We start from the raw sequence: 24,211 nt of genomic DNA on the forward strand, positions 1-24,211 counted from the left end.
CTCTGAAGCCTCCTGCGGCTCTCCCTTGCTTCTAGCGTCAAGCTGTACTCTGACCTTGTCCTTCAGGTGGTGATGTCATTCAGAACTCCTGGGCTTGACGCAGAGTCCTCTAGTCTGGCTGATAGCCGGCAGGCCTTTCCGCAGCTCTCTGCGACTAGTTTGGGCTGGGGTGGGGGTGGGGGGCGGCGGGGGCAAGAAGTGAGACATGACTCTTCCTGGCACAGAAGGTCTCTGAGGGGCGAGAGCCCTCCAGTAATTCCTTGGCTCTGGCTTGGAATCATGGAATGTTAGAACTAAAAGGCAAGCTGGGAAGCCCTGCTCTTGACTGATGAGGAAACTGAGGCCCAGAAAGAGAAAGTCAGAATTAAGTTGCATAAAGATAGCCTAGAACCTCACAGCAAGGCCTTCTGTTAAGTGGGCTCCGTAGCACCATTTACACTGTAGAGCTTTTTTAGGACTCTACCAGACACGACACAACTAATAAACCTCATTTCCTGGCTTTCTGTGTGGATTTTGTGCCTCATCAAGGCATCGCCTTTCACCCCGCCCCCATACAAAAACCGCGTATCTTTCTCTCTCCTTCCCCAGCTTCTCTCTTCTTGAAAACCTTCCCTGGTTTGTGCCACTCACTCCAGCTTCCTTTCATGACAAGATTTCCGTCTTCCTGTCTGGTTTGCTGATTTACGGTTGTTTCCGACACATCGTCCGGAGGCGGTGTTTCCCCCTTCTCGCCCTGACCTAGCCGTGAGCTTCAGCGTGGGCCCGGAGGGCAGAGGGCTGTGGTTTCTGCCACCGTCTGCCCTCTCCTTGTTTTTTCTGCCCTCGCGAATACCTGATAAGTAAAGGCATAGTACTTTAGGATATTGGATTGGTAAATGTATATATCTTTATTGTTTCATTGAATCATAGAAGTAATAGACATTATAAAAATTAAGACAATTCGGAGAAGCACAAAATGAAACGTAAACATCCTCCCCCCTCCTTAAATCCTATTCCCCGGAAATAACTATTGTTATTATTCTTTCAAAAAGTGTATGTCTTACGTTATTTACCACATGCCAGGTGCTGCTGTGAGCACTTTTGTTTTCTCATTTTCTCCTCCCCCGAATCTTCTGAGGTCCGAATAATTATTTGCATTTTCTAGATTAGGAAACTGAGGAGGATAATAATTTTTTTTTTTTTTTTAATGCTGTTAAGCACTATTTAAAGGGCTGCCATGTAGAACAGAGATCAGGTTTGTTTGGGGTTGTTCCAGAACACCACACAAACACCAAGGGTGGGAGTCAGGAAGGAGCTAGTTTCTGTTGAATACAGCGAAGCACTTTCTGGCGAATCACTTAATACATCAGTGGGAGAGGCTGCCCCTGATGGAGTCAGTGAACCTCTTTCTCTGGCAGTGTTTAAGTCCCTGCTGGCTGCCATCTGTCAGGGATGCTGAGGAGGAAGTCCTCACTGGCAGGAGGATGGCCAAGGTGACCCCCATGGTTCTGTTCCATTCTGCCTCCTCCTCTGAAGAGTAATGGGGTCAAGCAGCCAAGTGAACCTCACGTCTGCCGCTTTATGGCCAGAGGAGCCCTGTGAAGGAGGAAAGGTACCCAGAGCGTCACCATGGGTGTTAAAATAGTTTTGCCGAGTGTGGGACTGGGTTACCCATGTGGTGTGGCTGTGAGATGGCAGAATCCAACATAAAGGACAGTCGGATGCCAGTTCGGCCCTTCTGTGCCTGTATTCCCCAGGAGAAGGGGGGAGAAGGAGATGGAAACTGCCTTTTTGGCTCATGCGACCCTTTCAGGGTCCAGTCAGTCCCCTAGGTTGTGGTCTTGGGGCCAATGACACTTTCTGTTTCAGAGCAGGTACATAATCACTTCAGGAGGTACGAGGTCGAATACCTACAGTTTGCCTTTCGTTGGATGAACAACCTGCTCATGCGGGAGCTTCCCCTTCGCTGCACCATCCGCCTGTGGGACACATACCAGGTATGAGGGGACCCCTGCCCTCTCCATGCCAGGCTGTCCCTGAGGCCCCCAGCTCCCTGCCCTGGTGGAGAGTAGCTGCTCAGAATCCCCTACCTCCTTTCTATTTCTGTGTCTGCCTTGGCCTCATGGGCAGGGCCTCTACAGAGTCTGTTCAGGCCTCTGTGTGCCCAGCCGTGAAAGGAGTGCCTTGCTGTGCTCCTACCTTGCAGGAGGACCGGGACCGAGAGGACTAGAGCCGGCTCCTTGTCAGGGCCTGGAGACCTAACTGTTCTTTCCCTTCCCAGTCTGAACCGGAAGGGTTCTCCCACTTTCATCTCTACGTGTGTGCAGCCTTCTTGATCAAGTGGAGAAAAGAGATCTTGGATGAGGAGGACTTTCAGGTGAGTGGCCAAGAGCTTAGCCTGGGCTGGGATGAGCATCAGAGCGGGAGCCATTCCGTTAGTGGGGCTGCACAGGGAGAAGGCGTAATGGCGGGTACCTGGCCGAGAGGAGGAAAGGAGACAGGGTGCTCAGAAGGCCGATGGGCCAAGTCAGTGAGCCCCAGAGTTCTTCAGTACGAAAAGGGTTTTAGGGCACCCGGATGGCTCAGTCAGTTAAGCATCTGACTCTTGATCTCAGCTCAGGTCATGATCTCACGGTCCATGGGATCAAGCCTGGAGTTGGGCTCTGTCCTGGCGGCACCAAGCCTGCTTGGGATATTCTCTCTCTCTCTCTCTCTCTCTCTCTCTCTCTCTCTCTCTCAAAATAAATAAATAAATAAGCTTAAAATATATATATGTATATGTATACATGTATGTATATACATATGTGTGTGTGTATGTGTGTATATAAATATATATATATATATATTTTTTTTTTAATAGGTATTAGTGCTAGAAAGGTTGCAGAGCAGCTAGGCAGGCCTAAGAGATGTCTCATTCATTCATTGACAAGCATTTGCTGAATGCCTGCCATGTGCTAGGCACTGGTGAAGGCATAGGATATACTGGAAAGCAAAATAGACAGATCCCTGTCCCCATAGAGCTTACATGCTGGTTGGGAAGAGATTTAACAATAAACAAGAGCGTAGGAAATTTTATTTTAAGTAGAGCAGGATAAAGGGATTATTAGGTGGTAGGGAAGAGATAGTTTACAATTTCAAATACAATAGGATAGGCTCACTGAGAAGGAGATGCTTGAGCAAAGGCTCAGGGAAGGTGAGAGAGTGAGTCATGGACATCTGGGGGACGAGTGTCCAAGCAGAGGGAACAGTGGGGTTCCCTGGGCTACTTAAGGAATCATGGTGGTGGCCTGGAACAGAGTGGTCCAGGGGAAGAGTAGGAAGAGGTGAGGCCAGAGAAGTCACAAGGGACCTAGGTCACAGAGGACTTCGTAGCCACTGTAAGCTTTGGCTTTTACTCTGAGTGGAATGGGGAGCCATAAGAGGGTCGTCAGCAGAGGAGGGCCGTGATCTGACTTACATTTTCAAAGGATCGCTCTGGCTTCTATGTAGACTGTAGGTGTGGATGAAGGTGGAGGCAGGGAGACTGCCCAGCAGGCTGTTAGAGTCCTCCAGGTGAGACACGAGGATGGCTTGGACCTGGATGGTGGCAGTGGAGGTGTGACAAATGGGCAGATCTTGCTTATATTTTGTGAATAGAGCCAAAACAGGATCTCCTGATGTGTCGAGTGTAGAGTAGGACAGAGAGGGATGAGTCAGGATGACTCAGTTTATGAGAAGGGTCTAGGAGGAACAGGCTTATGGAGGAATTTCAGGAGTTCAGTTTTGGGCATGCCAAATCGGAAGTGCTTTTAGACACCCAAATGGAGATCTGGAGTAGGCAAATAAATCTTAGGAGTCTGGAGCTGGAGAAGGAGAGAGCTTGGACACACGTTTAGGAGCCTTTGGCTAGATGGTCCTTAAAACCAGGACGGTAGATGAGGAGTGAGTGTGGACGGAGGAGGGAAGAGCCCCGGGCCTGAGCCCTGGCGCACCTTCCCGAGGAGGCTGGTGGGGAGAGGTGGACAGAGCAAAGGAGGCAGAGGGGACGGCCGGGGAGAGTGAGGCGTCCGGGAAGCCTTGGCTGGGGAACGTGAAGAAGACTGGAGGGCACACGTTGGGTGGTGGAAAGCCAGGCAGCTGCTCCAGGAGGCCCAGGAAAGGGGGAATGGGGAATTGGGGGTCGAGGGGACAGATTGCGAGGCTCTGCAGTCCGCAGACACAGAGGCCTGGAGGTTGTTCGGTGGTCGTTATCTCTGGGGGGCAGCGATGGGCTTTTCTTTTTCTGCTTTGCACATTTCTGGACTAAGCAGTTTCCTTTCTCTTTCTTTCTCCCTTTCTTTTTTTAATGGGCATAAAGCTCTTTTAAAAGCCGGGGGGGGGGGGGGGGGAAGCCAAAGAAGGTTGAATGTTCTTCTGAGTTCTAACTAATAACGTAGGTGTTCTCAAGAGCAGCAACATCTCTCTGTGACCCCTGGGCTGGACCTCTCCGTAATTGGTGTTAGGTGGTTAAAGAACGGAAGTCTCTTTAGCAGATAGACGGAAAGACGGGACCCAGCCTGCCCAAGTAAGGGCTTTGGAAGGAAAAGGAGAGAGTGGGCTTCTGTGAGCAGGTGCTGGCTGTGGTGCCGGGAGGCTGCGGCAGCTGACCACGAGCCACGGCTTCTGCCAACGAGCGGCATATGCGACGTCCTAGGATGAATGATTACAAGGGGGCCGGATTGGCCGCGTGCTGGGGTGAGCTATCAATTCTGATAATGTGGTTGAGGTGGAGCAGGACATCAAGAGCACGAGGTCTAATTTAGTTACCATGAGCCAGGCTCAGTGGGCCTTGTCATATGTGATAAAAGCGCTTCCCAGATTAGCTCTGAGAGGTGGAGGTGATTCCTGGAATGGCTTTCAGCAATTCACAATCCTGGCAGAACATAGGGCCATAATAGTCTGGGACTTTAAAACTAGAGATGTTCTTCTTTACCGGGTTGCATATTCGATTATCTGGTGGATTTGAGGTCTTTCTTCAGTAACCCACAGGATGACAATGAGGATTTGTGTCTGTTGCTGTATTAACACCTCGATGAGACTACTCGAGGACTGTCACCTCTCTCTTATAGACGAAGTAGAATGGGCAATTAAAGTGGACAGTCCTCAAAGTTCCTCCCAGCCCCACTGTTCCATAATTTTATGGCCAAGAAGAGAAAACCTGTGCCCAGCTGTGTTAAGATCGATGGGCAGGGTCCCTTAGGAGACAGAAGCGTGGTGCAGGTGCGAGAGCGTTGTGCGAGATTGTGAGCTACCGGCCCGTGACATGTGCAGAGAGAGAAGGCATGCGCAGCTTGACTGCTGAAGGGCCACCTGTGGTTAAGTCGCTGCAGAGGAAGCTCTGTAAATGAACACAGGTACCCCAGAAAGCCACACAGGCCCAGCCTGGATGAGAGAAGTTTGAGGGCTGAACAGCTGCAGCGACTCAAAGAAAAATTAGGCGAAGCCACTGCAGAAATAAAAGAGAGTTGTGGTGGTTTCAGCAGACCGGCCATTGGTCACCCTTAGTGACGGGGAAGAAGAGCCCCCGGTTAGGGGAGCCAGTGGAGGGGCATCAGGGGGAAGCAGAGACCCTCCTTCGAAAGTTGGGGACTATGTAGAATAGTGCAGTGGTAAAGCCACGGTCTGTGGAGCCAGACTGCCCGGGGTCAGATCCGAGCTCTGCTACCTTTCTAGGTGTGCAGCCAGAAGCAAGTAACTTGGCTCTGTAGGCCTCGGTTTTCTTGCCTGTAAAATGGGGGTGAGTACCTACCTCCAGGGCTACCGTGAGGATTAAATCGTTAATATGTGTGAAGCAGTTAGAATGGTATACGTGGCCTATGGCCTCAGAACAGGATGCTTCTTATCATTAATATTGTTTCCTGAGATGTACTCCCGAATGTCTGAGAAGCAGTGAAGACAAAGCTTTAGGAACCCAAGTCTCTAAGTGGTGTGTAACTTACCAGAGTAAACCATGATAGGCTAATCGTGGGCGAAGCTGCCAAGCTAGATGGGCAAACAGGACTGGAGAGGGGGTGTCAAAGTTTGCGGGGGTAAAAGGCAGTGTCCCAGCTGTGGCAGAAGGAAGGGCGCCTGCTTCTCCTTGGCTGAGCAGATATCTGGGCTCATACTGCCTGGGAGAGGGGCCCCAGAACTGACGACAGGAGGATCACTTGAAGATGTTTCCTTCCTGAGGCCTCTGAGCAAGGGAACCTGAGGCAATGTGTGCACAGGTGCTGCAGGGACAGAGTGGCCCGTCCTGTGAGCCTTGGGCCACTTGAAGTGAGAGCTTCTAATAGTGCTGGGCCAAGGCTCTGCCCTGGTCTGAGGGGCCCTCAGCCTGGCCTGGTGTAGTGGAACAATGATGATTATGTTAGGGTGAAGTTTACAACATTGTTTTCATAGGTCCAAATGTCAGATATTGGCAGTTTCATAAGGTTCGACCTAATAATAACTAATTCTTAGCACTTTTAATGTAGCAGGCACTAATCTAAACGCTTATTTGTGTTGTGGCGCCATGTGGCTCAGTCAGTTAAGTGTCTGACTTTGGCTCAAGTCATGATCTCACAGTTCGTGAATTTGAGCCCCGAATCAGGCTCAGTGCCGATGGGCAGAGAGCCTGCTTGGGATATTCATTCTCTCTCTCTCTCTCTCTCTCTCTCTCTCTTCCCCCCTCTCCGCGCCCCCTGCCCCTTCCCTGTGCATGCTCACTCTGCCTCTCTCTCTCTCTCTCAAAATAAATATATAAACTTTAAAAAATAAATTAAAAAAGATCTTAAAATAAATAATAAACAAATAAATGCTTATTTGTGTTTAACTCATTTAATCCTTGCAATAGTCCCACAGAGTAGGTCATAATAACTACCCCCATTTTACAAATGAGCAAACTGAGTCACAGCGAGGTTAAGTAACTGGCTCAAGGTCACCCAGGGAGTTAGACACCCAGCATCGTGCCCCACACATGGATTGTGCTCTGTTGCCTCTACCTTGGGGCCTGGCCAGACACCTCCTGGGGCATTTGAGCTGAATTCACATAGCAGTACTCCAGGATCCCGGGCAAGGATCTTCGTCCTCCCCCTCCTCCCCCTTTCCCCTCCTCCTTCCAGGGCTTCCTCTGCCCTCTACCACCCCTCACCTTTCATTGATGATTGCTCACAGGCTTTCTTCTCATGAAGTAAATGTTTAACAAAAGATTGGTTGTTTTAAAACGGAGAAAGAAGTCCTCTAAGGTCCTCCTTTTGGTCTTTTCTGGCTCCTGGGTTTTTCTCCTTCCGCTGCCAGAAGGGCCTTCAGCCTCCTCATTCCTTTCCATGCCCTCCTTCCCAGGAGGAAACTAAGGCACTTGCCCCTCTGGGAAAGTGGAGTCCGAAAGACCACCACACCTGGAGGCAACAGGGAGTTCTGGGCACTTGTACACGTTGCTGGAGCCCGGTTGGGGGGTGGGGGGGTCTGGGCCTCTGTCTGGGAAGTCCTGGAGCTCCGCCCACGCCCTGAGAGAGCCCCCAGGCTTAGGAGCCACTGGCGCTCTAGGGGCTGAATGTCAGACTCCGGAGGGGCTGGGGAAGAGGGACTCCACTCAAACCAGGTTTTTAAAAAAGTATCCTCTCTCTTTTACTTTGCAATAATTTGTATACTTACAAAATGTTGCAGAAATAGTAGAGTTCCCAAATAGCCTACCCATATCCACTTAATGTTTACATCTTATATTCCGTACTGTGATTAACCAACCAGGACGTTCAGGTTGATAAAATATTAGCAATCTACAGACTTTATTTGAATTTGACCAGTCTTCCCATTAATGTCCTTTTCTGGATGAGGATCCAATTCAGGATCCTAATCTGGGACAATTCCTCAGTCTTTGTCTCCCAGGACAAAATTTTCAAAACTCTTGGAGAGTACGGATTCGTTATTTTGTAGACTGTCCTTTAACTTGGGGTTGTCTAATGTTTTCTTATGACGAAACTGAGGGTTGTGCCTTTTGGGGAAGAAACCACAGAGGCGATGTCTGTGTATGAGGAGGTAGCTGGTGTTGGCAGGTCTCATTCCTGCCGCCTTCGATCGCTTGACTCAGGGGGGCCTCCTGAGTCTCTCCCCTGTGAAGTTACTATTTTCCCTTTGGTAATTGGTAAGTATCTTTTGTAGAGACAGTCTGAGACTATGCAATTCTGATGTTTCTCATCGTTCTTTCGCCCACTTTTTAACATTCATGAATGGCTCTTGCCTGTAACAGTCATTACTGTGATGTTTGCCTAATTGTGATTTTCTATTTTCACTGCTTCTATATTTATTAATTGCTATTCTAACCTAAGGGAGAGCTGTCCCTTCTCTCCCATTTATGTATTCGTGTATCTATTTATATCAGTATAGATTCACAGGTATTTATTTCATGGGCTATCTGACATTGTCATTATTTTGCTGTTCAGGTTGTCCCAGCTTTGGCCCTTGGGTTCTCCTTCAAGTTGGCTCCTATGTCTTTTTGATCCCATCATGTTTACCTTTTTAAAAAATGTTTGTTGGTTTGTTTGTTTGTTTTGAGAGAGCATGAGCCAGAGAGGGGCAGGGGACAAAGAGAGGGAGAGAGAGAGAGAGAGTGAGGGAGAGAAAATTTGAGCAGAGGAGGAACAGAGAGAGAGAGGGAGAGAGAGAGAATCCCAAGCAGGCTCTGAGCTGTCAGCACAGAGCCCAACACAGGGCTGAAACTCATGAACCGTGAGATCATGACCTGAGCCGAAATTAAGAGTTGGAGGCTTAACTGACAGAGCTACCCAGGCACCCCTGATCCCATCATTTTTAAAGTACTTCCTTACTTTCTGGTGCCATGAGATGCTCCCAGCTTATATTTTCTTTGCCTTACCTTGGAATCAACCATTCTCCAAGGAGCCCTGGTTAAGCCAGTTTTTTGCCACTAAAAAATATTCAGAAGTATCATGATAACTTTGGAAATAAGATTGTAAGGAAAGCATTTATGTGAAGTTCAAACTTCTGATGTCAGGTCACTGGTTGTAGATGGAGTATTGACTGAGAAGGAACATGAATCTTCTGGGTGGTGGTTACATATGTAAAAATTTTCCAGCGGTACACTTAAGATTTGCGTAGTTACTGTGTACAAGTTATGCCTCACTGAAAAAAACAAAAGAGATTGACAGCAGAGTGCATGATAGGACAAGAGCACATGGTTCAGTTTGCTGCAAGGTCACCATTGAAAGGTGAAAGTGCAATAACACTAAATACAACTAAATACAACCAATATGGGGCGCCTGGGTGGCGCAGTCGGTTAAGCGTCCGACTTCAGCCAGGTCACGATCTCGCGGTCCGTGAGTTCGAGCCCCGCGTCGGGCTCTGGGCTGATGGCTCAGAGCCTGGAGCCTGTTTCCGATTCTGTGTCTCCCTCTCTCTCTGCCCCTCCCCCGTTCATGCTCTGTCTCTCTCTGTCCCAAAAATAAATAAACGTTGAAAAAAAAAAATTTAAAATAAATAAGTAAATAAATACAACCAATACACTAAAATCTCCATACTAAGTAGACAGTTGACTGTGTAAAAATCACCCAAAACAAAATGGGTAAATGAGTCCTTTCTCACATAGGAATCTTGGTATTGAGTGCGGATCTTGATGTTATTTGCATCGTGGGGGCTAGAAGGGCAAAGGGTGACCCTAGGATTCAGGGCTGCTGGCTGTAGGGGTAGTGGCCGTGCTAGAGGCTGTGTGATGCCGACCGAGGGTGTTGGGGACGGGAGCAGTGACGGTGGGAAACTGTGGCAAAGGGGAAGCTTCAGTGGTGGTCAGAGAGAGCGAGATCTGCCTTGGATGTGAGCGCCCTAATCAGAACCGGCAGGTCTCCTATGTGGCTGTGCACCTGCTGAGGGAGGGATTGGGGCTTCTCTCCCTAGCCGTGAGCCTAGAGAGAGTTCTGTCTGCCCAAGAGTTCTGTCTGCCTGTCCGCATCTCTTGTAGCTGCCATAGGCACTTGAAGGAGAAGGTGAGCAGAGGGGACTGTCTGGGGACCTAGGCTGAGCAGGTGAGAGCTGGGAGGCCTGCTGTCCCACTCAGCCCTTCCCAGCGCCTGCCCCTGGCCCGCACTTGGCTGGGTGCCATCTCCCTGGCGGTGAGGAGCAGCCCTGCCAGGGTAAGAGGTTGAGGGGTGGGGGGAGGGAAGAGGCAGAGAGAAGGCAGTGTGGCCGGAGTGTCACAGGGGGAGGGGTGGTGCCGCAAGACCTGATTGTGGAGAAGCCTGGGGAGAGATTGGGCTTGACCCTAAATTGGGGAGGAAATTTCACCCCCATCCCTCGTTGGACCAACAGCCTCCGTCCTAAAGCCTGGCCAGGGATGTCTGGGCCTTGACCCGTGCTGCTAGCTCTTTGGAGATGGAATGAAGAGGGGTGCCTTGGTCCCACCCCACAAGGCCGGCAGAGTGAACTAGGGAGTCACAGGGGTGTACACGCCACTGTGAAGTGACAGAATCATAGCAGTGACAGTGGACTCTCCCGCCCTCTGGCCAAGGCTGAACCTGGCACGTTAAGTGAGCCTGGAGAGCCACAGAATTTGGTCGCTGGAAGACATCTTTATTCCTGACACCCAGTGGCAGAAACACCGTCAGGGCAGGCTGTGGGCGTCAGACTCTGGGGGAGACTTCCCAGAGCAGGCGTGTGTCAAACCCAGAAGGGCAGGAGATCGTTGAGTGAGTTCTGTGCGTGAGGGAACGTGGGCCGGTGCACCACCCCATAATCACAACCAAAACCAAAGGAGTTGCCGGGGCGAAGGAGTGGAGCACCTCAAAAATCAGAACTTCAGTGTGCATTGGAAGGATATGAGCTATGCTGACATGTGGGTATTCAGGAAAAAACGTGTGCAGAGCACTTGTACAGGCCCGCGGTGGTTCCCAGTGGTGGGTGCAGCTCCCTGGAGAACCGGAGGTGAGTAACGTCGTCTCTGAGCACTCTGGGGACACCTGGTAACTATGGACAAAGAGGACAAGTAGGTTCCCAGCAGCGGTGGCGTGCACGGGACCTTTGATCTGATTTGCTCCATCAGCGTCAGTGACCTGGAGCAGCCAGCGACGCTAGAAGAAGTGAATGTAGTAGAGCAAGTCCAGGTTCAGGGGAGCGACCCTGAGGACACAGCGGCCGTGGCCTTCACACCCCCCCTCCATACTGCAGCACGGCCACCCTTACTGGTCTGTCCATCACGGTCAAGCTTTTGTGATCCCTACCCCAGCTTTTCACAATGGACGTACACTTTACACTGGGGTTTTGTTCCTTGGAGCTCACGGTGTGCAAGCGACAAGAACTGGGTGGCAGCTACCCTGGAGAACACCCATCTGCCGGGGGGTTGTAAACCAGTGACTTGTGGCCAGCTCCTGAGCCTGGCGGCGTCTGGCCTCCAGCCCCACCCAGGGTGAGCTCCTGGCTTTGTTTTCTTGAATCACTGATGATGAGAAACTAACATTTTGTATTTTGTAATAAACTCGTAATTTATATTAAAAAAAGAAAGAAAATTTGTACTGAATGAAGTAACCCACAGGAAGCCTGAAAACTGTTCCACTATGAATAACATATCTGGGAAAAGTGTATGTGCCTGAGTCGGAGAGAACAGGCACCTGAGTGAATGCCTGCTCCCTCGTCCCACAGTCTAAACAGTCATCTCAGGAAAAGCAGCATCTGTGAGAGCCCAGAAGGGCATGGGACCCCACAAGATGTCAGGGCCAACAAGGCCTCAGAGGTCTCAGAACTGATTTTGAGAAGCACCCCGCAGAGGACTCTGAGGACTAATAATCAAAATTCCTTTACATAAAATGGGGACCAGCAAGGGAGTCCGTGGGGCCAGCTGATGCCTCTAAAGCAAGGTGGCAGCTGATCCCAGAATCCCGTGCCTCCATCCTACAGAAGAACACCTTGGAGAGACTCCTATTCTGAAAGCGTCTTCTGTAGGAGGTAGGTCAGAGTTGTTCAGTTCAGTAGCGCTAAGCCTATAAGATGCTGGCGGCCTAAATAGAAACTAAATGCAAATAAATCCCTTGAATCAGATGGCATCCACCCACCACTTCTGCAGGAACTCAAGGGTAGGATTTTGGAGCATTGGCCAGTGCAGGCCTCATCTTTACAGACATCCAGTGAGTTGTCGGTGTGAATCCTGCCCAGAAGAAGGGTTCAGAGGGAGCCCTGGGAACTGAAGATCTTTCACCCACGGCAAGCTGGCGTGAGAAAGGGCACGATCCCTAGACATAACACAAGCCATTGAAGAACTCAACCCGGCCTTCTCTGATGGGAAAGTTGCTAAACACACTTTGGGAGAAAACCAGTGAATAAGTTTGACTCTCAGAAAGTTTACATACAAGGACATGGTTTTGAAAATTTTTATTGTAACCAGGGGAATTGGTTTGCTAACTCACTGATTCTCAGAACGGGGGATTTGTTTTAAAGAACTGCGTATTTGACTAGGAAAATAATTTTTACATGCCTGAGTACACTTTACATTTGCAAAGGATGTTCCAATATTGCTAAGTGATTCTATACACAGTATCTTATTTAATAGTGTATGTTTTATGGGGTCTTTAAGTTCTTTTGCTGTTAATTACTACACATCCTATCTTTGGTTGTGCCTGGCTCTTATCACTGAGTAAAATCAAGCAACTGTTCCACATTTCCTTCAAACAGCGTCTGCCATGACTTCCTTTCTTTTGGTTCCTTCTACGTTATGCCCCATTTCTCTTCTTATTCCAGGGCAAGTGCTGAAATATATAGTGGTTATGAGCACAGGCTCTAGAGCCAGATTGCCTGGGTTCAAATTCCAGCCCAGTACCACTCTGTGCCCCTGGGCAAATTCCTTAATCTCTGTGCCTCAATTTCCTCATCTGTAAGGTGGAGATAATATTATGTATCTCATGGAGTTGGTGGGAAGATTAAATGAGTTAATACAGAGTACGTAAAGCGTGTAGAGCCCCATCTGGTGTGTAGTAAGTGCTCAATAAATGGTAGCTGTCGCTATAATGATTATTCTTGGTGTTCTTGCTCTCCACTTCTTCCATCTATTGGACATCCTCTAAGAGGTTTCCCCTATACCTTTTCCTTACAGGGTCTCTTTGGCTATAACCTCTATCCCTTCTCCTTTGACCCCCTTATCTAATTGTTGCCTCCCCCCTACCCACCATGGCACTAATTTCTTTTCTGCCATATTCCTTTTCCTTTAGGATCTGTGGATTCTCAGCTGGTATCTAGGTCAGGTTGTTTTCCGCTATTTTAGCCACTTCCAACTTTTCTTTGGTCCCTTCCCATTAATTTGGAACTCCTCACTGCTGCTTGCCTCATAAGCTGTCTTCTCATGGCTGCAGTGTTTCATCTGACTGCCTGTCATGCTTAGTGCTCCCGTGGGCTGGCTTTGTAACAAATCTTCAGTTATTCCCTGCTCCAACTTTGTCTCTTCCCTATCATTAGATAAAAGCCCCTGACTTGTGATTAACACCTTCTTCCCCCAGCCATTTGGTTTCTGCTTCTTTTCTATTAGCCCAGATTTATCAATGCGTTGGGCAGGGTTTCCCACTGTTGCAGCACTGTGCGAAGGAATGCAGTTCCTAGACATAGCCACTAGGTGGCAGAGTGCTCCCTCGCGATGCCTTACTGCCCAGGGGGCATCCGGGGACGTTAACTTGTGCAGTGTTAGAATTATTTCAAGGTTTACCGGAGGTTTCTAGCAGGGATAGAGGCATTGGAGATTATGGGTAGATTCTATCCCAGCAAGGAATATTCCCATCTAGAGATATTACTCTTTTGCTGTTTATCAGTTGTGCACGGGTTGTAATCATTATAAAAAAAATTAGAAACACCAATAAGCAAAAAGAAAAAAGAACTAGATGCCTGAAGTTGTGCCACACAAAGGTGCTTTATTTTCTTCCAGATGTTTCCCCACACAGATCTCCACAAATACGTACTGTGTGTATATAGCCATTAATGCAACCATTTTATAACTTGTTCTGTAACCTCTTTTTATCACTTTACAAAATATGGTGGATGTCCTATCATGTCAAAAACTGTAAATTCCGCCATGTTTATACCTTTTACACATCACATGAGTACATGCTCATACACAAACTGCGAAAACATTAAAATAAATTGGCTACAAGCTATTTTTATTTTATAGATTTATCTTAGTTTATGTAATGAAAGGTCTCTCTCTGTGTAACATCTAGGGGTTTCCTTCCTTAGGATCTCACCATGAGGCCGGCATCCCAAATATGCTTTTATTCCTGTAGAGCTTTTTAATCCCCCTAGAGGTAAGCCCACTCCTGATTGCCCACTGGAATCACTGGGAAAGTGTGGTTACCAGGTCCCATCCCAGGGCTTTAGAATAAAAAAACTCCAGGGATGAGGCTTGGGCTCAGGTTTTTCTAAGAGGTCCTGCAGTTGATTCAGCTTTTGCAGCCTGGTTGGAACCGCCTGGCTGTGATGACAGGACGAACCCAGGGGTTTTTGTTGAGGCTCCCAAGTTCCCAGAGTCTGCTTGCTAATATTCCGGATGAGGCTAACCAAGTACCATTCCTTCAGCTCCCCTTCCGTGGAAGGCAGGGGTTGGTTCTGAGTCAATGAAATGTGTCCTCAAGAAAAAGGATAACAATTTGACCTCACCCAGCAAGCTGATTGAAAATGGGACTGAAATTCTATAATGACAAAAGCAATTTGAACCAAAAAGAAGAAGGAGAAGGAAGGAAGGAAGGAAGGAAGGAAGGAAGGAAGGAAAAGGAAAGCAAGAAAAAAGTTTTCCAATGAATAAATTAAGTTAAAAATTTAATGTTAATATTAATATGGATACTTGGGTGTTAAACTTACCTCTGAAGGAAAGTATAGTAAGAATTCTTGTTGACTGTGGTGTGAATCAAGAGAAGGGCAAGCTACAAGAGTAAACACTTTCATTTAGGGTCTAAGTTTAGAAGTCAGGAGATCCCAGGGTGCCTGGGTGGCTTAGTCAGTTAAGCGTCTGATTGTTGATCTCAGCTCACGGCTTTCGAGTTCAAGCCCCGCCTCTGGCTCTGTGCTGATGCTGTGGAGCCTGCTTGGAATTCTGTCTCTCCTTCTCTCTGACCGTCACCTACTTGTGTGTTCTCTCTCTCTCTCAAAATAAATAAAATTTAAATACACACACACACACACACACACGAATTTAAAAGAAAGAAAAAAGGAAAAAAAAGTCGGGACCCCTAGACATGAATGGAAAAAAATTTTCAGTTTTATTTTCGGTAACCCCAAATTCAAAGTTGGCATTTCCTACATTAAAAAATGTAACCAGGAAAGCACAGTAATATTAGCGGTACCTTCCTTTGTCACTAACTGCAGGTATTTTCATATCATATTAAGTTGTTACAGATATCTGAATACATTATGTTCATTGCTACTTTGAAATAGTGATAATTATTTAATCTGCCATTAGATCCTGTTACAGAATATATTAATAAGGTACATATACAGCAGTATCATAAATTTGTTTAAAAATATTTTGATAACTTTCAATTTAACGGGCCTCCTTCATGGTACTATGTATTAAATTTTATGTATTTAAAAAATCATAATTCTAAGAAGGGATCCATAGGCTTCTCCAGATAGCCAAAGAGTCTGAGGTATAGAAAAGGTGGGGACCTCTATAGTAGAGAATCTGCCCAAATTAGAATAAAAGTAGACTCCCTGAGGGGCACCTGGGTGGTTCAGTTGGTTAAGCGTTGACTTCGGCTCAGGTCATGATCCCACAGTTTGCGAGTTTGAGCCCTGCATTGGGCTCTGTGCTGACAATTCAGAGCGAGGAGCCTGCTTCAGATTCTGTGTCTTCCCCTCTCTCTGCCCCTCTCCTGCTTGTGCTCTCTTCCTGTCTCTCAAAAATAAATAAACATTAAAAAAAAAATAAAAAGAAAGAAAGAAAGACCTAGAAGAGAGGCCAAGACATCCCAGGGAGAATCGTTAACCATGAGAAAAGCGCCCTCCGGAGACATTAGGTCAGCTAATAGTGTATTTAAATGCAACATTAGCATCTGGGTGGGTTGAGTGAATATCATTAACTGGTTGAGTAAGCTGTCTGATTGAATGAATTTCGGTAACAACGATGGGATAGTAGAGGGTGGCTAACCTACAGGGTTTGGGGAAGAGAGAAGGAGGTTGATGGCAACCAGGATGGGGGTTGGGGAGGAGGGTTGAACATATGTAGAGAAGCGTATAGGCTGATTCCTTTCTCAGTGTGTTCATCCTGTGCCTTCACCACCATGTTGACTTAAGGCTTTGAGCTCTCTTCTCAGGCTTGGAAATCTCAGGGAAAAGGGTTATGATTAGAGAACTTTGTTTAGTAAGAGTACTCAGTGCTGGTGGAGATCTACAGAAATGAGCATTTTTCTGGAATGCATTTTCTGAATGAGCGTTAAATACCTTTTAAATGTTCATGTTCTTTGACAGTAATTTCAATCCTAGGAAGTCAGCCCATGGAAATAATCTAAAATATGGCTCTATGCACAAGGCTATTCATTGTAATTTCATTATAGTGAAAAACCAGAAATAATTAAGTACTCAGAGCAGGAAGATGTAAAGTAAATTTGGTGCATCTGCATCGTGAGAAATTCTTTAGCCATGAAAATATTTACAAGGAGTTTTTAATATCAAAGGAAATGCTTATGACAAATGCTAAATAGATTCAAAATTATGTAGATAAAATGTTTCAACTATGGAAAGTGTGCAGAAAAAGGAGTGGAAGGAAATATGCCAAAGTGTTTAAAAGTGACGTCCTTTTGGGGCTCTTGGCTGGCTCAGCCAGTGGAGCATATGACTCTTGATCTTGGCAAGAGAGAGAGAGAGAGAGAGAGAGATTGGGGTCATGAGTTCAAGCCCCACATTGGGTGTAGAGTTTACTTAAAATTTGTTTTAAGTTTATTTATTTATTTTGAGAGAGAGAGAGAGAGCACAAGCAGAGGAGGGGCAAAGAGAGAGAGGGAGAGAGAGAATCCCAAGCAGGCTCCTCACTGTCAGCGCAGAGCCTGATGCGGGGCTCGAACTCACAAACTGCGAAATCATGACCTGAGCCTAAACCAAGAGTCAGACACTTAACCGACTGAGCCACCCAGATGCCCCAAGAAATAAATACTTTATTTTATTTTATTTTATTTTAATTTATGTTTATTATTTTGAGAGAGAGAGACAGGGCATGAATGGGGGAGAGAGAGCAGAAAGAGAGGGAGACACAGAATCTGAAGCAGGCTCCAGGCTTCGAGCTGTCAGCACAGAGCCCGATGCAGGGCTTGAACCCACGAACCGGGAGATCATGACCTGAGTCAAAGTCAATACTTAACCGACTGAGCCACCCAGGCGCCCCTGCCCCCATAAATAAATATTTTAACAAAAAAATTAGCTTCGTCTTGGTTATGAAATTACGGGTGATTTATTTTCTGCTTTTTTACTTTTTACTAAACAAAACTACCACAGAACACGTATTACTAAAGAGAAAAAGTTCTACCACCCGAGTAATGCATCAACACTTTATTGTAAAAATTGAAAACACAGAGCCCAAAAGATACAGAAGTATAACGGGAAAAAAAGTGAAGGTCTCTCATCCCTGAAGGTAACTACTGTTGTTTACCACCTCACCTTCTAAATTTTTTGTATACATATGTGCATATACAAATATATTGTGTTTTCTCATTTACCTAAGTGGGATCATCCTGTATTTTTCTACAACTTACTTTTCTTTGGTACTTGTAAAATTGTCTTTGTTATCTTTCCACCTCGGTGCACCTAGTGCAACTTCATTTGTCCCGTGTGCTGCCGTGTGTTTCACGATGTGGATGACCACTGTTTATCCAGCGATTGATTCCCCACTGTTTGAAGCAGTGGTGCATGCCGGGAAGACCCTCCTGCCGGACTGTGAATATTTCCCTAGGACAGGATACAGGGGTGGAGTTGCTGGATCAAAGACCATGTGCATTTCTGATTTTGATAGCTACAGCCTGTCTTTGTTAAGATGATATAAGCTTGTCCCCTGTAACCAAGACCCTAGAATAGCAGTGGCTTAAAACCAGACCGTTGTTTACTTCTCCACTGTTCACAGTCTTTCAGTATAAGCAGTCGAGGGCTGACATCCCGGCTCCAGTGTGGCAGGGACTCAGATGTCTTCTGTCTTCTCGCTCTGCCGTCTTCAACGCATGGCTGTAATCTTATGGTCTGAGATGACTGTTCCCCTCCTCCACTCACACCCACTTTCTGGGAAGTGGGGAGGGAGAGGTTTAGGGCAGAACCAAGAACATACACTGTCCCAGAACGGGGCTCTTAAACAGTGATGTACCACAGGCAGCTTTGTGCACAGCTAAGTTTCTGTTTCTAAAGGAAGAAATCTCGTAAAAGATATGCAAGACCTTTCCACTAAAAACTACAAAACATTGCTGGGTGTTCAGAGCAGCTAAAAGCAAGAGTACTCACCGCATGTGTGTTGGGCCATAGGCACTCTGCCTGTTACCTATTCATATTACTCACCTGTTTCTCTATTTGGTGGTTTTCTTATTTCTCAGTGATTTGTAGGCACCCTTTTTGGTTATAGATATTAACCTTTTGTCTTTTATAGGTGTTACAAATATTTTCTTACAGTCAGTTTCTTTGTTTTTTATTAATTTTATTTTTTTTAGTTTACATCCAAATTAGTTAGCATATAACTTATAGTCAGTCTCTTAGATTTTAACTTGGTTTTCGGCACCTTTTGACATTTTGAAGTTGTATGTAATCGAGTCTGCCAGTCTTCTTGTGTCTTTGGGTTTTGTCTTGCTACTATTACTTTTATAATCAGAAAAATAAGACTATGCAGTTGATGGGGCACCGAGGTGGTTCATTGGGTTAAATGTCTGACTCTTGATTTCAACCCAGGTCACGATCTCACAGTTTATGAGAGTAAGCCCTGAATCTGGCTCTGTACTGACAGCATGGAGCCTGCTTAGGATTCTCTGTCCTTCTCTCTCTTTGCCCCTCCTGCTGTCCATCTTCTGTCTGTCTGTCTCTCTCTCTCATAATAAATAAAATTTTAAAAAAGAAGAAGAAGAATATCCAGTTCAAAAAGAGACACAGGGGTGCCTGGCTGGCCTGGTTGGAAGACCATGTGACTCTTGATCTCGGGGTTGTGGGTTCGAGCCCCACATTGGGTGTAGAGATTATTTAAGAATAAATAAGTAAATCAACTTAAAAAAAAGAGAAAGAAAAACAACATGAAGCAGCAGCAACAACATGGGTAAATAAATTACAGAGAAAACCTCACATTCGCTTTTTATTCTGTTATCCTCTTTAATAGGGTGTCTCTATGGGAACTGTTAGAGGGACCTGGGCTTTGAGAACTGAATAGGATTGAGGTAGGCAGAGGGGAAAAGGAAAGGTATTCCAAGTGAAAGGAACCAAGTAAACTAAACCACGGAGGCACAGATAAATCTGGCTGAAATGGGCCTAGCTGGACGAGGCATGTATACTGGGTTAGTAGGAAAGGAGCTGGACCAGTAGGTTGAGGACAGGACAGTCTTTGGAGAACAAGGAAGAAGCTAAATATAGTGATTACAAGTGAACACTCGATTAGGAGAAATATGTCAAATGCATAAGGTTATGCATTTATGAATATGAATAAGTGAGGGTTTTTTTTAATAAATGTTATTTTTAAAGGAAGCAAATTAAGTATCTAACAAAAGATAAATGGTTGAGTACATTTGGGTATAGCTACATACTAACCCTGAGAATAGTCAGCTTTGAAGGCTGCATGGAAAGACACTAAAATTCTAGAGAAAGAAGATGATTAAAAAGCATAAAATCATAATTATGATTACAGCTGTTTAAAGAAATATGCGTGTGAGAAAAAGACTGAAAAGCAGTACTTGGAAATGAAGAGAGTATGTTTGGATGATGAGGGAGATTATTTTTCTCTTTTAAATATCCTTATTTGTCGGTGTCGTTCTCTGTTTATAATATTGTTCAAAGAGGCAGGTGCTAGTGGATATCGGAAAATTAGCAGAGGCTTTTCAGGGCTTTCTGAAGGTGAACTGGGGGCCCGGAGATGTGTGCTGCTCTGGAGGGGGGAGCCCGACCTTGCGGGATGTGTGTGATCCAGGAGGAAGGGACCCCGTCCCAGGGCCTGCTGGTCCCCTGGTCTGTAGTCCCGGGATGATAAAAACGTCTTTCTTGCATTCCAGGGTCTCCTGATGCTGCTACAAAACCTACCTACGATCCATTGGGGCAACGAAGAGATTGGGCTACTGCTCGCCGAGGCGTACAGACTGAAGTACATGTTTGCCGATGCCCCCAATCACTACCGCCGATAGGTGCTGTCTCCCCAGGGGGGACCCAGACTGTCCCCATCTCTGATGGCAATCTGATCACTGTGGCCACTGTGCGAGCCGTGGACTCAGGCCAGGAACCACTCCTGCTGTAAAAAGCTCACATCCGCCGCCCAGGTCTTAACTCTTTGGCGTGCCTGTCCACCACTCCATGTCTCTGGATATGTTTCTTGGACCACTATCAGTATTCCATGACATGTGGATGGGCCCAGCTCTGGGAGAGGACAGGAAAGGAGGTACAGGGTTGTCTGCCCCTTTAAAAGAAACTGGACAGAAGAAGGGGAAGGCTCAGGGTCTCAACTCACATTGTCCCTACATGGACGGACTGTCTCTTGCCTCCCGGCCCCAACTGATGCCGTTGCTTTTTGTGACATGGTTTCATTTGATCACAGGTCAAAAAACGCCTTATGTTTTCAAAAGACTCCTGGCCCCTCCCCCTCCCCTCCCTCCCTGGTTCCTAGCCCTTCCCCCTCTGCCCTCGTGTGAGCCGGTGAGGGGCAGTTTTAGACTGTTGTTCTCAGATAGAGGAGGCACTGATGCTTATAAGTCTGGGAAGAGGCCTACACCCAAGGGCTAGGAATTTTAGTTTTCCTTTTCTCACCAGATGTCTGTATGTGTGCCTGCGTTCATGTGTGTACGTGGGCATCCACACCCATCGGCATTTAGTTACGTGTCCGAATTCATGTGTCCAGACCAGCCCTGTCACGACCCGCTGGGAAGGGCCCCTCGGTGACCAAGTATATAAGCATCCCTTGAGAAGGATCAGGGCAGGGGGAGGGAGAAGGGGCTTTTTACCTCTCCAAACCCTTTTTCCATGATGACCCACTCCAAGATATTATGTGTAAATTGTGTTATTATGTATATGGGTAAAGATGTACAAATATACGTCCTCTTTGTAGCAGATATGATTTTATATTTATAATGTGCATCAACATGTGAAAGCAATCTAGGTCACTAGCACAGATGACGTCGCCAGGCAGGTGGGCCCAGCGCCTCCAGGTCGGTTTCTGGGCCCCCCCTGTGAGGGAGCGGGTGGGCGTCTGCCAGAGCAAGTGGCGCTGAGCAGATGGAGCTGCTGTGACAACCAGCGGTGGCCGTCCCAAGCGTCAGCGGCTGAGTTTTTCTGTCTCCCCCTCTCCCCACCCCTCCCCGGGTCTTTGTGGAGCGTCAGCCCCACTCCTTCCCCCTGTTGGGCAGACAGAGCCCCCCTGCCCCCCACCCCTCACCCCTAGCCACCTCCCAGAGAGCATGTTTTCAGCCCTTCCCTTTCCCCAGGATGCTGGGGGAGAGCTTTTGTTTTTCCGTTTTAAGTCAGCGTTGTATTCAAGACATAGCTGTGACTGACTCATCAGTGCCAAGGAGAAAGGGGTTTCCTGTGTCTCCCTGGGGTTGAGGGCTCTTCTCCGAGAGAAGCATCCAGCGTCCCCCACTGTCACCACCATACCCCACACCGCTCATGAGATGCGTGAGGTGTGTTTGATTTCTAGAGTTCCGTAGTGGAGAGGCGGGGGGGATGGTGGCAAGGAGCCGTCGTCCTCTTGGGAAGCCGGTCAGTGTCCCCAGTGGGTGACGCCCTTGAGTCTCCGCCAGTGAAGCTCCACCACGCTGGCGTGTTACATTTCTCATCTGGAGCTGTTTCTCAGGCATTCTTCCCAACCTTCTCCTGTTCCCCTTCAGTGTGCCTCAGTAGTCTCCTTCACAGAGCAAGAGGGCGGTGACCCTCCCTCAACCGGACTAATTAAAGAAAGACACTTGTGTTCCCAAGTGGTGGTTTTATTTTTTTAGTTTTTATGTTTGTATGGAAATTGTGGATAAAGTGAAAGAATTGTAAATAAATAGTGTATTTCCTCCTCCACTGCTGATTTTTCTCCCATGGATTTGTGTAACCTGGAACCTAAGGCGTGCCCTTCGGTCAGGTTTTTCTTGCTGATGCCAGTAAGGATGGGGGACACATTTTCCATAGGGCAAGCCGGGGATCGACCGAGAGTCAGAAGGCGGTCTCGGAGGATGGCGCATCGACTCTGTGCTGGATACTGTGGACAATACAAAACTGAGCCACATGGTACCTAACCACGGACATTTACAGAGCACCTCGCCATACGCCAAGTGCTGTGAGAAACACTTGGATGGTTTCCTCACCCAGAACTTCTCCCTGGATTCATTCGAGAGTGTTGCTTGGTTTCAGCAATTAGGAGCTATCTTAGGGTCAAATGCAGCAACACGCTACAGGAACCCAGACGTAACGGTGGCTTACACACCAAGGGAGCATACCTTCTGCCTCACATCAAAGTCCAAAAGGAGACCACCCAGGGCTAGGATGATGGGTCTGTTTCACAGAGTCTTTAGGATTCTGGACTCCGCCTCGCGGTCTTCACCGGGGAAGATGGGGCTGCCACGCCAGCCACTGCATCCACTTTCCAAGCAACAGGATGGATAAAGAAGGGACAGAGAAAAGGGAATGAAAAAAAAAATGTGTCAGCAGTATCTTAAGGAATGTTCCAGAAAGCTGCCCCTTAATACCTCCTTTTACAACTCGGGGAGCGGAACTTAGTCCCACAGTAGGTCACACCTCGTTGTAAGGGAGGTTGGAGGAATAGTCTGTTCCAGGCGGCCATATGCCTGGCTCAAAATCAACAATTTTTTGCCCTCAGTAGATACACATATCTTAAAGAACCTGAGAGGAGACACTTAACCATTTACGTTCCCTCCTTCATTCCTCCGCTTGATCTTAGCCAAAAGGCCGAGAAGCGATTCCTCCTTCATTCCTTAACCTTCAACATCCCCTCTGAAACTGATTTCCCTTCTGCCTGAAAAACGTTCTCGAGAAATTCTCTTAGTGTTCCTTCATCTGAGAATGGTCTTTATTTTGCCTTCAGTCCTGAATATATTTTCTCTAGGTATAGTTATTCTGGCGCTTTAAAGATGTCATTCCACTGTCTCTTCCACAGTTTCTGATGAGAAATCCACAGTCATTGAGATCGCTGTTCTATATTTAATTCCATTATTTTTCTCAGACTGTGGTTTTTTGGTTTTTTTTTTTTTTTTCAACTTTTTGGGACAGAGAGAGACAGAGCATGAACAGGGGAGGGGCAGAGAGAGAGGGAGACACAGAATCGGAAACAGGCTCCAGGCTCTGAGCCATCAGCCCAGAGCCTGACGAGGGGCTCGAACTCATGGACCGCGAGATCGTGACGTGGCTGAAGTCGGACGCTTAACCGACTGCACCACCCAGGCGCCCCTCAGACTGTGTTTTTAAAAATTGTGGCAATATGCACAGAACATAGCTTGCCATCTTAGTCATTTTTAAGTGTACAGGTCAGTAGGGATAAGTCCATTTGCATCGTTGTGCGACCATCACCACAACTCGTTTCATCTTGCAAAACTAGAACTCCGTCTCCATTAAACGACAGCTCCCCATTTCCGCCTCCTTACAGCCGGCAACTGCCATTCCACTTTCTGTCTCTCTGAATTTGCCGACTCTAGGTAAGTTATGTAAGTGAACAATACAGTATATGGGGTTTTTTGATTGGCTTATTTTACTTCGTAATGTCCTCAAGGTTCACCTATGTTGTAGCATGTATCAGAATATCCTTCCTTTTTTAAAAAAAAAAAATTATGTTTATTTTTAAGAATGAGAGCGTGAGCATGGGAGGGGCAGAAAGAGAGGGAGACACAGAATCCCAAGGAGGCTCCAAGCTCTGAGCTGCTAGCACAGAGCCCCATATGGGGCTCAAACCCACAGAATGTGAGATCATGACCTGAGCCGAAGTCAGACACTTAACCGACTGAGCCACCCAGGCGCCCCATCCTTCCTTTTTTTTAAGGCTGAATAATATTCCAACACGCACGTGGGCACGCACACACACACCATATTTTGTTTCCATCCGTCAGTGGTCTTACATTTTTTGGCCATCGAGAATAAC

General features: G+C 47.1%; 1 protein-coding gene across 2 annotated transcripts in view; it reads left to right on the top strand.

The window, feature by feature from the left end:
* TBC1D22B (TBC1 domain family member 22B) overlaps positions 1 to 22,269 on the top strand; it is a 79,110-nt gene extending 56,841 nt beyond the window's left edge. The window contains exons 11-13 of one of the 2 annotated variants that reach the window (XM_047859108.1): positions 1,849 to 1,976; positions 2,261 to 2,356; positions 20,145 to 22,269. In XM_047859108.1, the coding sequence (XP_047715064.1) occupies positions 1,849 to 1,976; positions 2,261 to 2,356; positions 20,145 to 20,273 (353 nt within the window). In that variant the 3' untranslated portion in view covers positions 20,274 to 22,269. Of the gene's footprint in view, positions 1 to 588; positions 749 to 1,848; positions 1,977 to 2,260; positions 2,357 to 20,144 lie in introns of those variants that run through there. The other variant, XM_047859110.1, reaches the window with a different exon arrangement.
* The last annotated feature ends 1,942 nt before the right edge of the window (positions 22,270 to 24,211 follow it).

The sequence above is a fragment of the Prionailurus viverrinus genome, chromosome B2 (genome assembly GCF_022837055.1).
Source record: "Prionailurus viverrinus isolate Anna chromosome B2, UM_Priviv_1.0, whole genome shotgun sequence".
Lineage (NCBI taxonomy): Eukaryota > Metazoa > Chordata > Mammalia > Carnivora > Felidae > Prionailurus > Prionailurus viverrinus.